We start from the raw sequence: 15,566 nt of genomic DNA, 5'->3' as shown, positions 1-15,566 counted from the left end.
GAAGTCTCCTATGTTGGCAGATTTGGGACTTGGGGTGACAGGAAGTCGGCAGGCCCTCTGGCTACTTGACGCCCAAGTCAGCCATCATGACATTACGTAACCATGTCTGCCAACACTGACCCAGCCAGACTCTGTGATTCTACTTGCCTCTTCAAAACTCTAATGTTCAAAATTAAGTGTTCTTATTAACATATACGAGGGTGAGTCAAAAATTATCCACACTCTAGCTGTAGAATTTATAGAAGTTTTAATAACAACTGGAGTGCAGATAATTTTTGACTCATCCTCGTATTTTTTAAAATCCTCAGGGAAGGTCTGACAGCACTGGAATGGTCTGGGGTCTGGTCCCTATACACTCCTGTAACTAATAAACTGAAGCTGCCAGGACAAGCCCCACAATGGGGAGAATGGCAGTAGTTGAAAAAGAAATGCCAACAAAACAGATTTTAAGCAAGCTAAGAAAAATTAAGAAAACGATTGAAGTTACAACAAATAAAGAACTCAGAGTTAGAAATTCTTATAGATTAGGTGACTTAGTAAAAGAAAAACTTAATGAAGAAATGAAAGAATTCAGGAAAGCACAGTAAAACCAAAAAACCGTTTCTGAAATAAAAACTAAACTGGCAAAACACAAAAGCAAATAAGTGCAATAGATAACGCCTTAAGTTTTTTTTCAAAAAGATGGAAAAGATATTTTTTAAATTAAAAAAATGAAGAGATTGAAAATGGATTCTAGATAAGGTGATAAATATGAAAGATGGAGAAGATTCAACATATGAAATCACAGTAACAATTCAAACATCACAAAAAAGATAAACAACCAGACACTGTGTATTTCCTGACAGAAGGACACAACACCGCTCAAAGTCAGGCTCAGTCTTGCACTCCCCAAACCTAGCCTGAATCTGATCAGGCCACTGAATCTCATTGCCAATCGACAAGAAATAGAAGAGCGAGAACATGTTAAATGACATGAAAGGGAAATCCTACAGGACAAAAGCCTAGTCCGTCAAAAATGACGAAATAATTGCAAGAAAATACAACAGAGGGAGAGAATATGTAGAATATGAGAAACTCAGGAGAATATGTAGAATATAAGAAACCCGAGCAAAGGACAACACTAACCCCTGTTTGGGTCCCCATTCAAATAAACTGTGAAAAACAAAAACAAACAAGCAAAAATATTTAAAGACAATGGGAAGTAAAAACACTGACTGGATAGCTAACAACATGAAAAGATTATGGCTAATTGTGTGGGGAGGTGATGACAGCATCATCTGAAATTGAAATGTTTACAGGTTACTAATATGACACTGGAGATGTGCTACAAAATAGCCCCAGGGATGGAGACGTGGAGATGTGGGGAGTTACGGGGAAAGGAGACTGGCCATAGTTGATAACTGTTGAAGCTGGGCAATGTATATTCTGTTGTGTTTTTCCCACCGCATACTTCCTGTTCTCTGCAGACGCCAGCCAAGGTCCAAAGACTCAAATCATGTCTAACACAAACTACCTGGGGTTAGTGCAGACCCTGCAGTCAAGGCTCAGCCCCACAAGACGGCCCCACTTCAGGCACCAGCCCCAAGTCCTGGGCCTCCTGCACGTCCGACCAAACAGCTGTAAATGGGGGGTTCCCACGACCCCTCCTCAGGGTCCATCATTTGCTATAACGGCTCACAGAACCTTATTTACGGACACCTGTTTATCATAAAGGCTACAACACGGGAACCGCCAGATGGAAGAGACACACAGGGCAAGGCATGGGGTGGGGGCGCAGAACCTCCACACCCCCTCCAGGTTCACCCCTCCCAGCACCCTGACGTGCTCACCTAGGAAGCCCACCGGCTAGGGGGTTTTATGGAGGTTTCATTACGTTGGTGTGATTAAGTCACCGGCCACTGGTGGTTAACGTGCTCTCCTGCCCCTCCCCTTCCTGGAGGGCGAGGGTCGACTGAAAGCTCTGCTCCTCTAACAGTGCCTCCTCTTTCTGTTGACCACGCCCACCCTGAAGCCACGGGGGCCTCCAGCCTCCAGCAACACACCGAAGGCACTCATCACCCTGGGGACTGCACGGGTTTTGGGAGCTGAGTGCCAGGAACCAGGGACAAAGACCAAATACATACTTCTCATTGTATCCCAGGTAATTTTGCACGTCTTAGAAATTTTGTACAATAAAAAGATCTTATGGATATTTTCAAACATTCAGATGATTTGAAAAGAACTGTACAGTGAGCACTCATATATCCACTACCTAGAATCTACAATGAACACTCTTCCTATATTTACTTTATTATGTATCTGTCCATCTAGTACAAAAAAGTTTTAAAAATTCTTATTTACAATTTTAAATGAAAGATAAAAATGTGTTTTATATTGTTTTGATGTTAATTACTGTGGACTTTAATTCTTAGCAAGTTTATATAGAAGCTATTTGTAGTAATAACATCTGCCTATGCTGCATGAGTTACTTCTTCCCTATTTTAAATTACAAAAGGAATACACATTTGAAAAAATTCAAATAATCTAAAACAGAGGGAAATTGCTCCTCAGGCTCGGGCCCGTGGCTGCACAGGTGGGGCATGGCAGCAGTGTGACCTCCCTCCCACCCCCCACCCACGAGTTGTGCCACATGGCAGCCCTCACCGTGCTCCCATTTCCAGGAGGAAGCACTGTTGGAGAGTTAAGTTCAGGAGATTCTAAAAACTAAAACGTACCACACTTCCAACTGCCATCATCGCCAAAAAACTGCAGCACTGTTCTCACAAAATCCTTTGCGTTAAAACAAATAACTGGGCATTTACGTTTCAGTGTTTGAAGCAGCACGTTCCTAGAGGAGGAAAAGACATTCACTGATTGACACTAATTTGAAACTTTTCACCTTGGAAAAGTATTACTACTCCGCTAACAGCTGTCACTTATGCTGTACTGTGGGCAGACATTCTTCTTCTGAAAGCTTTCCGCAGATTAACTCACATCCTACGAGGTGTGGAAGGAAAATCAAAACGGTCAGTGTTGCTCAGTCCCAAGAACAGAGCCAATGTGCGTCTCAGCTTGGATGGAATCTGACCTTGTGGCCTCATGGGGGCATCCAGAACATCTGCTGGAAACCCAGGTCACCCTATCTACTTGGCGGACCCCTACCCTGAAACAATTCGCAATTCCTGAAGGATAAACGTTTTCTGGCTTGTATCAGAGTCAGTCACAATTCTCACCTGGCAACTTTAACAATGTTGTGGCTTTTTGTTTTCATAAGCCCATGACTCTTTCTCTTCCCCTGGAACATTATGTAGAACAATAATGAATCTTTGTGTCCTGAACTGCAATTCATTTTTTTTATGGCTTTATTTACTTTTTGGCTGCATCAGGTCTGTGTTGCTGCACGCTGGCTTTCTCTAGTTGTGGCGAGCAGGGGCTACTCTTCATGGTCATGCGTGGGCTTCTCATTGCAATGGCTTCTCTTGCTGCGGAGCATGGGCTCTAGGCGTGTGGCCTTCAGTAGTTGTGGCATGAGGGCTCAGTAGTTGTGGGGCACAGGCTTAGTTGCTCCATGGCATGTGGGATCTTCCCAGAACCAGGGATCAAACCAGTGTCCACTGCACCACCAGGGAAGTCCCCTGAATTGCAATTCTTAAGACCACAGATAAACTTCCTTTCTTTTTTTTTTCTTTCTTTTTTTTTTTTAAAGACATTTATTCAGTGTCATGATCAGACTATTACATTTAGCAATCAACAGCATGGGTGCAAAAAAAAAAATCTACATTAAAACCCTTTGTTGGAATGCTTTACACTTTCCACAGAACAGAAACTAAAATAAACTGTTATACAATTAGCCACAAATACAGTCCTCAAGTTTTTTTTGCCCATACACATGAGTATTGTCTAAAACATGTCTTCTTTGTAGCAGCTAGGCCCTGCCACCACTGTGCTTGGCTGAGTTCACAAATCTGTTGTAAGCTGTAGCTTCCCTGTCACTCCTCTGGCTCTCCTCTCCTGCTAAGCTTTGTATCCTGGCAGTAATTAAAACCTTCTGCCACTGCCATAGCTACTGCTGCTGCTGGAACCGCCACAGCCACCTTGGTTTCATGGTTTGGCAAAGTATTGGCCTCCACCGCCATAGGGGCCAGAACTTCTGCCTCCAAAGTTCCTTTCCTTCATGGGTCCAAAATTTGAAGATTGATTGTTGTAACTGCCAAAATCATTGTAGCTTCCACCACCTCCAAAATTGCTTCCATCATTACCAAATCCATTATAGCCATCCCCACTGCCACCATATCCACCACCACCGCAGCTGCCACTAAAGCCACCTCGACCACTGAAGTTTCCTCCACGACCAAAGTTGTCATTCCCACCAAAACTACCTCCACGACCACCACCAAAGTTTCCAGAACCACTTCGACCTCTCTGACTCGATGAAGCACTAGCCATCTCTTGCTTAGATAGGGCTTTCCTTACTTCACAGTTGCGGCCATTCACAGTGTGGTATTTCTGAATGACAATCTTGTCTACGGAGTCATGGTCATCAAAGGTTACGAAAGCAAAGCCTCTCTTTTTGCCACTGCCTCGGTCAGTCATGATTTCAATCACTTCAATTTTCCCATACTGTTCAAAATAATCTCTTAAGTGATGTTCCTCAGTGTCTTCTTTAATGCCACCAACAAAAATCTTTTTCACAGTTAAGTGGGCACCAGGTCTTTGAGAATCTTCTCTTGAGACGGCCCTCTTTGGTTCCACAACTCTTCCATCCACCTTGTGTGGCCTTGCATTCATGGCCACATCCACCTCCGCCACAGTGGCGTAGGTGACACACCTGAAGCCTCTGGAGCGCTTCGCGTTTGGATCCCTCATCACCACACAGTCTGTGAGCGTTCCCCATGGCTCAGAATGGCTCCTCAGACTCTCATCGGTTGTTTCAAAGCTCAAACCTCCGATGAAGAGCTTCCGCAGCTGTCCGGGCTCTTTGGGAGACTCTGACTTAGACATGACGGCAGTGGAGGGCGGAGACGTCAACGATGCTTACTCGGCAGTGTCCACGGGCAGAAAAGCTAAACTTCCTTTCTTATTCGCAGCCACCTGCACTATTTGTTGGGTGACAGAGATAGGTGTTACTTATTATCTGCATTTTACAGATAGTGACGCTGAGACACAGAGAGACTAGCGATGAACTCGCGTTCACACAGTTGTTCAGGGCCAATCCCTGGGTGCAGCACAACCACTACAGCCAAGCCCCCAGCTCCTGAGCAGAGCTGACACGCCATGGACTCCTCCCAGCCGGCCCCAAACAGCCTACCCTCTGCCCACACTGGACTCTCTTTCCTTCATCACCAGACTGCGCCACCTCCTCTCAGACTTCAGGGCCGCAGCACATGCTGTATTCCTGCCTAAAATTTCCCTCCCGCAATTTCTACAAACTGCTCAAGGGCCTGATTCCTCGGCAGGGAGTTGCCCAGTCCCCTGTTCCTGTAGTACTCCACACACCTGCTACAGCTGGGACCACACCTGCAATACTGCAATTTACCATGGCCCCATTAAATCACGAGCTCCTTGAATATGGGATTCATATTAGTTGACATTTATTGAACACTTACCATGCGCAAATACCACGCCAAACACTTCACAAGGATTGTTGTGTTGAAACTTATCATAATCGCATTAGGCAAGAGCTAGATCCATTTTACAGATAAGGAAACTGAGGCTGGGAGGGGTGAGACAATTTTTCCAGCCTTACACAACTGAGAAATGGCAAAGCTGAGGTCTGAGACTCAATCTTGCTGCTGCCAGGGCCCAAGGTATTCATCTCTCTTTATTATTTTTTTAATTAATTAATTAATTTTATTGGCTGTGTTGGGTCTTTTTTGCTGTGTGCAGGCTTTCTTTTTAGTTGCGGTGATGGGGGGCTACTCTTCGTTGTGGTGCATGGGCTCCTAATTGCCATGGCTTCTCTTGTTGCGGAGCACGGGCTCTAGGCGCGTGGGCTTCAGTAGTTGCAGCACATGGGCTTGACAGTTGTGGCTCACGGGCTCTAAAGCACAGGCTCAACAGTTGTGGTGCACGGGCTTAGTTGCTCCGTGGCACGTGGGATCTTCCTCGAGCAGGGATCGAACCCGTGTCCCCTGCAATGGCAGGCAGGTTCTCAACCACTGCGCCACCTAGGAAGCCCCTCATCTCTCCTTATTAATACATCAATGAGGGTCTTGGGATAAGGCTGAGGAAGAAGGAAACCTGGAGTCCAATTAGCTCTGCTTGCTCCACAGACAGACATTTTTAGGCTTTTTGCATTTTCTTGTGTGCTTTCACTTTGGTTTCCCATGAAGAGGACCACTGCTGAAAGCAAGGCTTCATGTCTTAGCTCTGCTGGACCTGGAGGGGTTGTGCAGGGGTGGGGGCCTTATGAAGGAGAAGAGCTAGGACTACTGGAGTATCCTCCCACTTTGATGCTCTTGTAGCTGGAAACTCAGAAGTTCTCAATAAGGCCACCTAACAACTATGATCTCTTCCACTAAGAGACACAGCCTATCTGATTTCTAGCTTAAGAAAGGACACATAACAAAAAGAGTATCTTGTAAGACAAAGTGCCTGAAACACAGCGTATTTTCTAAGTCAGTCACAGAGGTCAATTATGCCACATCTGCAAAACAAAAGGCACAGGGAGGACTGGAGCTGAAGAGACCATCAGATGTCCAGTGGAGGATGTCGAGTAGAATATATAAATCCAGAATTCAGAAAAGGCTGTCCAAATATTAGGGCCCTGTTCTCACAGAGGTCTTCCATAGAAAAAGCCTGCCCAATTGTTCTTTCAAAAGAAAATCATGCAAAAGGAAGGTTATGGGTTCTTGGGAGCAGAGTGCTCTGTTGTCAAACATCATCCCATGTACACATTGTGGTGTACATGCCTGACATCATGCTTTGACTGCCAAAGCACCCATTTCAAAAAGACACCCATCCTGAACAGACATGTTGCCAGCTGTGCAACACAGCTGCTGGCAAAACAACCAGAGAAGGAACCAGATGAAGCTCCCTCTTCCAGAAAGCCCTGTGTAACCCAGATAACTGACTGCGTGATGACGTGGCTTCTCAACCTTCCTGTGCCCTAATTCCTGCTCTTATGCTTTAAATTAGTCAATAAAGAGTGAATCCTTGAAACCCGTCACCCCTCCTTCAAACCCTAAAATGGCAGAGCCCCAGGTCTATGCTCTCTCTCTCTCTCTCCCCATAACCTCGCTGTGTGGCCCTGGCCATGCTGTGTACCCTCCAGGACTCGTGAGTGATAAATCTTTTTTTTTTTTTTTAAAGAACTTTTATTGAGTTACAGTTAACAGACAATAAACAGCATATATTTAGAGTGTACAATTCGGTATCCCAATCTCCCAATTCATTCCCCCCCAACCCTCCCTGCTTTCCCCACTTGATGTCCATGTGTTTGTTCTCTACACCTGTGGCTCTATTTCTGCCTTGCATTTCCTCTTTCATAGTTGCTAGCATTTGCCTTATGTATTGAGGTGCTCCTATATTGGGTGCATATATATTTATCATTGTTAGCTCCTCTTCTTGGATTGATCCCTTGATCTTTATGTAGTATCCTTTCTTGTCTCTTGTAACATTTTTTATTTTAAAGTCTATTTTATCTGATATGAGTATCGCTATTCCAGCTTTCTTTTGATTTCCATTTGCAGGGAATATCTTTTTCCATCCCCTCACGTTCAGTCTGTATGTGTCCCTAGGTCTGAAGTGGGTCTCTTGTAGACAGCATATATATGGGTCTTGTTTTTGTATCCATTCAGCCAGTCTGTGTCTTTTGGTTGGTGCATGTAGTCCATTTACATTCAAGGTCATTATCGATATGTACGTTCCTAGTACCATTTTCTTAATTGTTTTGTTTTTGTTTTTGTAGGTCCTTCTCTTCTCTTCTGTTTCCCACTTAGAGAAGTTCCTTTAGCATTTGTTGTAGGGCTGGTTTGGTGGTGCTGAATTCTCTTAGCTGTTGCTTGTCTGTAAAGCTTTTGATTTCTCCTTCGAATCTGAATGAGATCCTTGCTGGGTAGAGTATTCTTGGTTGTAGGTTCTTCCCTGTCATCACTTTAAATATATCATGCCACTCCCTTCTGGCTTGCAGAGTTTCTGCTGGGAAATCAGCTGTTAACCTGATGGGAGTTCCCTTGTATGTTATTTGTGGGTTTTCCCTTGTTACTTTTAATAACTTTTCTCTGTCTTTAATTTTTGTCAGTTTGACTGCTATATGTCTTGGCATGTTTCTCCTTGGATTTATCCTGCCTGGGACTCTCTGCGCTTCCTGGACTTGGGTAGCTATTTCCTTTCCCATGTTAGGGAAGTTTTCAACTAGAGTCTCTTCCAATATTTTCTCAGGTCCTTTCTCTCTCTCATCTCCTTCTGGGACCCCTATAATGCGAATGTTGGTGCGTTTAACATTGTCCCAGAGGTCTCTTACGCTGTCTTCAGTTCTTTTCATTCTTTTTTCTTTATTCTTTTCTGCATCAGTGATTATCACCATTCTGTCTTCCAGCTCACTTATTCGCCCTTCTGCCTCAGTTAATCTGCTATTGGTTCCCTCTAGTGTATTTTTCATTTCCGTTATTGTGTTGCATATCTCTGTTTGTTTCCTCTTTAATTCTTCTAGGTCTTTGGTAAACTCTTCAATCTTTGCATCCAGTCTTTTTTCAAAGTCTTGGATCATCTTCACCATCATTATTCTGAATTCTTTTTCTGTAAGGGTGCCTATCTCCTCTTGATTTAGTTGTTTTTCTGGGGCTTTATCCTGTCCCTTCATCTGGTACAAAGTCCTCTGCTTTTTCATTTTCTCTATCTTTCTATGGCTGTGGTTTTCAGTTCTGCAAGATGAAATAGTGCTGATACTGCTTGATACTGCTGTCTGCCCTCTTGTGGAGGAAGCTATCTAGGAGCCTCCTGTGTGCTTCCTGATGGGAGGGACTGATGGTGGATAGGGCTGGGTGGGCGGAGCTCAGTAAAGCTTTAATCTGATTTGGTGGGCGGAGCTCAGTAAAACTTTAATCTGCTTGTCTGTTAATGGGTAGGGCTGTGTTCACACCTTGTTTGTTGTTTGGCCTGAGGCCACCTAGTGCTGGAGCCCACAGGCTCTTTGGTGGGGCTAATGGTAGACTCTCTGGAGGGCTCACACCAATAAGCACTTCCCAAAACCCCTGCTGCCAGTGCCCCTGCCTCCTTGGTGAGCCACAGCTGCCCCCCACCTCTGCAGGCAACCCTCCAACACCAGCAGGTAGGTCTGGTTCAGTCTCCTATCGGGTCACTGCTCCTTCCCCCTGGGTCCTGGTGAGCACATTTTTTTGTGTGCCCTCCAAGAGTGGAGTCTCTGTTTCCCCCAGTCCTGTGGAGGTCCTGCAATCAAATCCCACTGGCTTTCAGGGTCTGATTCTCTGGGGATTCCTCCTCCCGTTGCTGGACCCCCAGGTTGGGAAGTCTGATGTGGGGCTCAGAACCTTCACTTTAGTGGGTGGACTTCTGCAGTATAACTGTTCTGCAGTTTGTGAGTCACCCACCCAGCATTTATGGGATTTGATTTTAATGTGATTGCACCCCTCCTACCGTTTCATTGCGGCTTCTCCTTTGTCTCTGGATGTGGGGTGTCTTTTTTGGTGAGTTCCAGTGTCCTTCTGTCGATGATTGTTCAGCAGTTAGTTGTAATTCCGGTGCTCTTGCAAGAGGGAGTGAGCGCACGTCCTCCTACTCCACCATCTTAATCCTCATGAGTGATAAATCTTGTTCCTCAAATTCCCTAATAGTTTTTGCTGATCATAAGAACCACAAAGGCTGGTGCAGCTACAGTGCTGGCCCCTGTGGAGGAAGTGTCTGTGGGGGTTTGGGGGGAGGAATAGAGGCGGGACCAGTGCCTCAGGTACTCCTAGCCACGAGAGCATCCCTATCCGTAGGCTGAAGCCGACACAACAACTACCTAAACCCACCCAAAGCCCCGTGAGACTGTATTAGGCAGGAAGGGCCAGGATCAGGCCCCCACCTTCTCACCCTGAGCCTCCTTGAACACCTCTTCAGGCAGTGGCTTCAAGGAGCTCCTTCCAGGCACCTAATTGACTTGAGCTCAGAGGGCTGGGCAAACAGGAAGTGGATGCCTGCACCCAAAGCAGAAGTGAGTCAGGCTGACAACATGAACAAAGAAACAGTGATGAGGGGCATCACCCACAATGAGACTCAAGCAACCCTGCCTGCTCTGAAATTCTAAGATTCTAGGAAGGCAAATACAAGTGAGGCATTTCTTGTCTATTTTCACAGGACAAAGCTTTGAAATTAGTAATATCTTGGTGGTATTGAGGACTATTTACTGTTTGAAGGCAGTGATAACAATTTTCTAATGCCATGAGCGAGTGGACGAGTGTGATAAGGAAATCACCCAGGACTCCAGCAGCGACGGTGGGTTTTCACACCTTAAGATGATGCTTTTCTCACCAACTTCTTGTTGCAATGTTGACTCAAATCCAGGGCAGGCTCCCGTGGATGGACCCTCTATTCCAGAAGCTCTTTGAGGGAGACAGGGCCAGTGTTTGTAGAGGTTTCTGTCATTTAGATCTATTTTATTTTCATGTGCTCGTACAAAACTTCTAAAAGCTTAAATAACTAAAACTGGAGCTTGGGAAACTCTAATAAATTAGGAGAAAGCAGGTGAATAAGTAGGATTTAAGGTAATTAATAAAGATTTCTCACCTGGCAAATTGATGGTGTGCCTCTTGCTCTTGGCCCCAGATAGAAGAGTGCTCAGTTTTTATGTAGATACACGGATCACTGGGCGTGAAACCTTCCTCCAGAGCACTGTCAGAGGCTGGGGCAGCCAGAGGACCACTGCCTTCCTCTGCACGGCTCCTTAGTAACATCACAATGCCTTTAACAGAGGAAACTGGAACCTGTGAACACAAAATAAGGTTCCAAAATCAAACATAAACAATGCATTTATTCAACAAAGATCTGCACGTTTTATAATTAAGCAGAAAGAAAAGGCCTAAAATTAAAATTTGTAAATGAACACCTCTTTTAATGACAATCAATGCCAGAAGCCAAACCCATGAGCTTACTCTCCAAATCTGGTCTCCTCCCTATTCAACATCATAATGGAAGTCTTAGCCAATGCAATACAGCAGGAAAAAGAAATAAAAGGTATATAAATTAGAAAGGACGAACTATACTGTCCCTATTTACAGATAATGTAAATGTTTATATAGAAAACGCAAAGGAATCTACAAAACAAAACAAAACATGTCCTGGAACTAATATGTGAGTTTAGCAGGGTTATTGGATACAAGAGCAAAACACAAAAATCAATTATATTTCCATACACTGACAATGAACATGTAAAAATAAACTTTTAAAAAAGAAATTACTATTTATAGTAACTATTCCCCCAAATTAAATACTTAGATAGAAATCAATATAACATGTATAGGATCTGTATACTGAAAACTATAAAATACTAATGAAAAAAAATCAGAGGAGACCTACATGACAGAGACCCATACCATGTTTAAGGACTACAAAACTCAAAATAATGTCAGTTCTCTCAAGCTGAGTTGTAGAACCAAGATCAATAAACTCCAAGTAGAAAAAACATGAAGAAAACTACACCAAGTCATATCATAATCAATTTGCTTGAAAACAGTGATAAAGAGAAAACCTTAAGAAGCTGGGGAAGGGGAATGGGACACATTGCCTAGATAGAAACAAAGAGAAGGGTGATAGCAAATTTCTTATGGGAAACAAAGCAAGTGAGAAGACAATGGCCTCTTTAAACTACTGAAAGAAAAAAACCTATCAACTTATAATTCTTTATCTCATAAAAATGCATTTCAAAAATGAAAGGTAAAGCAAGATTTATATACTACACTGAAAATTACAAAACATTGCTAAAAGAAATTGAAGTTTTAAATAAATGAAAGGACATCCCCTGTTCATGGATCAGAAAATTCAATACTGTTAAGATGGCAAAACTGAACTAGGCCGGGACTTGGGATCCTCTACCAGAGTGCTTGCACCTGGACAAATGTCTCCCTGAGCAATAGGATACAAAGAAACTATAAGCAACTAAAAATAACTCCATGGTGGGCAAGTTGGGGCAATTATGAGCAACAAGATACAAAAAGGCCACAAACAAACTGCCATTTCTGAGGTTCTGGGAGCAAAAGCAGGGCACCACGCATGATCCCTGCACACAGCACCACCAAGGGGTGGACAAACCCCTAAGCTATGCCTCCTGCCCAACCCACAGACCCACCCCCACTATTACCCTATTTAAGGACCCAAGTAGCTCCTCTCAGGAAGAAGGCAAGGGAACATGTTTCTTGTTCTTGCTCCCTTGTGCTGCAGCACAAGCCCCAAAAAAGCCTTGTCTGAAGTTCTCACCTGGCCTCTTATCAATTTCTATTGATTAAAGAGTCCAAGGGCCCTGGTTGGTAACATAATTTTTAGTGACTCTGCTGGGACATGTGGGGCCTTCTTTTTTCCTTGCCCCTCTGAGAGAGGATCTGGGCCCATTCGGTACCCTTGCAGCTGAGAAGCAGCCACCTGAATCTTTGCTTCAGTGCTGCAGCAGTTGGTAAGCCTTCCTTCATTGCCCCAGGGATCTCACTATCCTTGTCCAGGCAACTTTCCCCTTCCCCTTTCCCTCTGTCCTTTTTCTCTCTTCTGATCTCTCTCTCTCTCACCCCATCTCCTTCCTTTGTCCTCTCCTACTCTGCCACATCCTTCTGAGAAAGTGAATGCCCTGCAAGTACAGCCTAACTCCTCTCAGCCGGTAAGACCATGCTCCCTCTGGCTGGCACTGGCTCACCCTAATGGGTGACAGAGGTGGGAGAGGCTTGCCTCATAGTGTGCAGATCTTGGTCTGGTGGGCTTTCCTTGAGGGGAGAGTTCCGAGAGTGACAGAGGTTCAATCCTCATATCGTGTAGTGGTGGGAAGCCCAGTCGTCACAAACTTCTCAACTTCTTTTTCCTGGGTTAAAGTCCCATTTGTGGAGTAAAGTCCCAGTCGTCCCACCAGCACTGGTTTCTGGGTCTGTTCACCCTGGTGGGTGGTGGACGGAGTGCCTCCCTCCACTGGCCCTTGTGGAAGAGCATGGCAGACTGGAACTGCCTGAACAGATGCCCACAGATGGGCAGGCTGAAACAGCAGGCTCTCTCTCTTTCTCTTATTTCTTTTTCCTTACTTCATACATCTATACCCCCACCCTCCAAGGCCCCTGTTGGGGCGAACTTTACACAACCTCCCAGTATTTCTCTGTTCTGTGTCTTCAACTGTGGAGAAACGAGTCCTGAAATCTCCTTTGTCATCTCATCCTTCGGTTTTGTTACATCAGGTCTTGAGGACTTCATCCAGCCCCAGGATCTCTAGTCGTTAGCCACCAGATTTATATGTAAACATGGGAAACGCCCCCAAAGATTTTCCTCTGGGTTGAATTCTTTAAAACTGAGGACAGTTTAAATTAGATGGTTTAAAAACTATCTTCTTTTGCAACACAGCCTAGGTGCAATATGCTTTAGGTGACCAGAAGAAGTGGCCACAGAATGGATCCCTTAACTTTAACACCATTTTACAACTGGACCAAAATATTGTAAGCAGTCCCCAAAATGGGGAGCGGTCCCTTATGTGCAGGCCTTTATGAAACTTTATCAAGACCCTGGTTTGAGGGACTTCTGTCATGTGTGTGTGGCCTCTATTTCTCCTTTGCCCCCAAGATTCAGAACCAGACTTTCTCACAGATCCCCTCTTTCAACCGCCAGCTAGTCACTGGCACATGGGCCTCCTTCTAAGGTCCCCACTTCTTCCCCTTCAATATCACCTTCAGCCCCTGGACCCCCACCTTACCCCACTGAGCCAGGAACCCTGAGACCAGAACCCCCAGTGCTGCCCCCAATGGGGCTCTGATCAGGTTCAAAATTATCCCCTACTTTCACACCATAGGGCCTTTACCCCCTCCTGGAAGTAGCTGATGGGAATGCGGGAATTACTAGACTGCATGTCGCCTTCTCAATGGGAGACTTAGGAATCTGTAAGGAGGGCTTTGGCAGATTCTCACAGAACCCTGACAAGTTTAGGGACAAATTTACCATGCTGGGGTTAACGTGTTCCCTGACATGGCAGGAATCGCAGTTATTCTGGCCCATTGCTGCACCCTGGACAAGAAGGAATGCATACTAAGCAAGACCAGGGAACACACAGACAGCCTAGTGGCCACCAACCCACACCACCGGATTTATCGAACTGGTGACTCAATCCCAAAACAGGACCCCCACTGGGATTCTGAGGATCATGTAGGCCAGGCCAGGATGAGATATTATATTACTTGTTTATCAGAAGGAATGAACAGGTGTATGAAGCCTGTAAATTATGATAAGGTTCAAGAGGTTACACAAGAAAAAGATAAAAACCCAGCAGTCTTCCTGGGCCGGGCAACAGAGGCATTCAGGAAGGACACCCACACAGACCCTCAGTCTGCAGAAGGGAAGTCACTATTGGCTGTGCATTGTATCACCCAGTCCACTCCTCCTATCAGGAGGAAATTACAAAAGCTTGAGGCTGGGCCCCAAATCCTGCTGTCAACCTTAGCAGAGGAGGCCTTCAAGGTCTATAACAACCTTGAAGATGGCAGATGAGGCCAACAAGGATAGGAGATTAATCAAGAAAACGCAGCTCTTAGCTGCTCTGATCACCCGCCATCTTGAGGTGACCCTAGATGGCCGAGAAGACCAGACCAGCAGCCCAGGAGCCGCCTGGGCAGAAATCAGTGTGACTTTCCGTGGAAGGAGGGGAACTGGGAAAGGGAACGTCCTGAGTGCCCTCCTGTGGGATGCCTGGCTGGCCCCAGCTCCTGGTGACAACATTCTTTAAAGGCCGAGGCCCTGAGGGGGATCCAACAGCTGCTCACCAAATTCCTAAGACACGGACTCATCAGGCCCTGCCAATCCCCTTGCAACACCCCGACCCTCCCCGTTCAGAAGCCTAAAGGGGAGTATTGGTTTGTGCAAGACTTACACGCGATGAACTAGGCAGTCATCCCTAGTCACCCAGCGGTGCCAAACCCACACAGCCTCCTTGCCCAAGTGCCAGGAAGCGCTCCGTATCTCTGTGTAAGACCTCAAAGGTGCATTTTTCCATATTCCCCTCCATCTAGACGCTCAATATCGTTTTGCCTTTGAATGGAGGGACCCTGACCCTCTGGAGGCTACTCAACACACTAGGACATTGATTCCACAGGGTTTTCAGGATAGCCCCCATTTTTTTGGAAACTCGTTAGCAAAAGAACTGAGAGAATTAAGCCTGAAAAATTGAACTCTATTACAGTATGTTGATGATCCTGCTAATAAGCAGTGAGACAAAGCAAGATTGGGATGAGAATACTGTTAAGGTCCTCTTTTTCTAACGAAGGCTCAGATTTCACAACAATGGGTTCAGTATTTAGGATCTGTTTTGATCCCAGGAGCATGAGTCCTGACCATGGACTGAAAGACAGCAATGAGTGCATTACCATCGCCAACCACAAAGAGACAACTCCAAGGCCTTCTCAGGATGGCTGGGT

General features: G+C 45.3%; 2 protein-coding genes across 2 annotated transcripts in view; both read right to left on the bottom strand.

Moving 5' to 3' along the window:
• POLN (DNA polymerase nu) overlaps positions 1–15,566 on the bottom strand; it is a 169,196-nt gene that overhangs the window by 120,947 nt on the left and 32,683 nt on the right. Inside the window, exons 6-7 of the mRNA XM_057704662.1 lie at positions 10,708–10,904; positions 2,715–2,827 (exon numbers count right to left, since the gene is read on the bottom strand). Of these exons, the coding sequence (XP_057560645.1) occupies positions 2,715–2,827; positions 10,708–10,904 (310 nt within the window). The remainder of the gene's footprint in view (positions 1–2,714; positions 2,828–10,707; positions 10,905–15,566) is intronic.
• LOC130834879 (heterogeneous nuclear ribonucleoprotein A1-like) lies at positions 3,318–5,060 on the bottom strand. The gene has a single exon (XM_057705903.1). The coding sequence runs from the start codon at positions 4,978–4,980 to the stop codon at positions 4,081–4,083; it is 900 nt and encodes a 299-aa protein (XP_057561886.1). The 5' UTR covers positions 4,981–5,060; the 3' UTR covers positions 3,318–4,080.

This window comes from Hippopotamus amphibius, chromosome 13, assembly GCF_030028045.1.
Source record: "Hippopotamus amphibius kiboko isolate mHipAmp2 chromosome 13, mHipAmp2.hap2, whole genome shotgun sequence".
Taxonomy (NCBI): Eukaryota; Metazoa; Chordata; class Mammalia; order Artiodactyla; family Hippopotamidae; genus Hippopotamus; species Hippopotamus amphibius.
Note: the sequence above shows the minus strand (reverse complement) of the source record. Positions and strands in the feature narration are given on the sequence as shown.

Coding starts and splice junctions, on each gene's coding strand:
- LOC130834879 (XM_057705903.1), bottom strand. CDS start 4,980: ATGTCTAAGTCAGAGTCTCCCAAAGAGCCCGGACAGCTGCGGAAGCTC.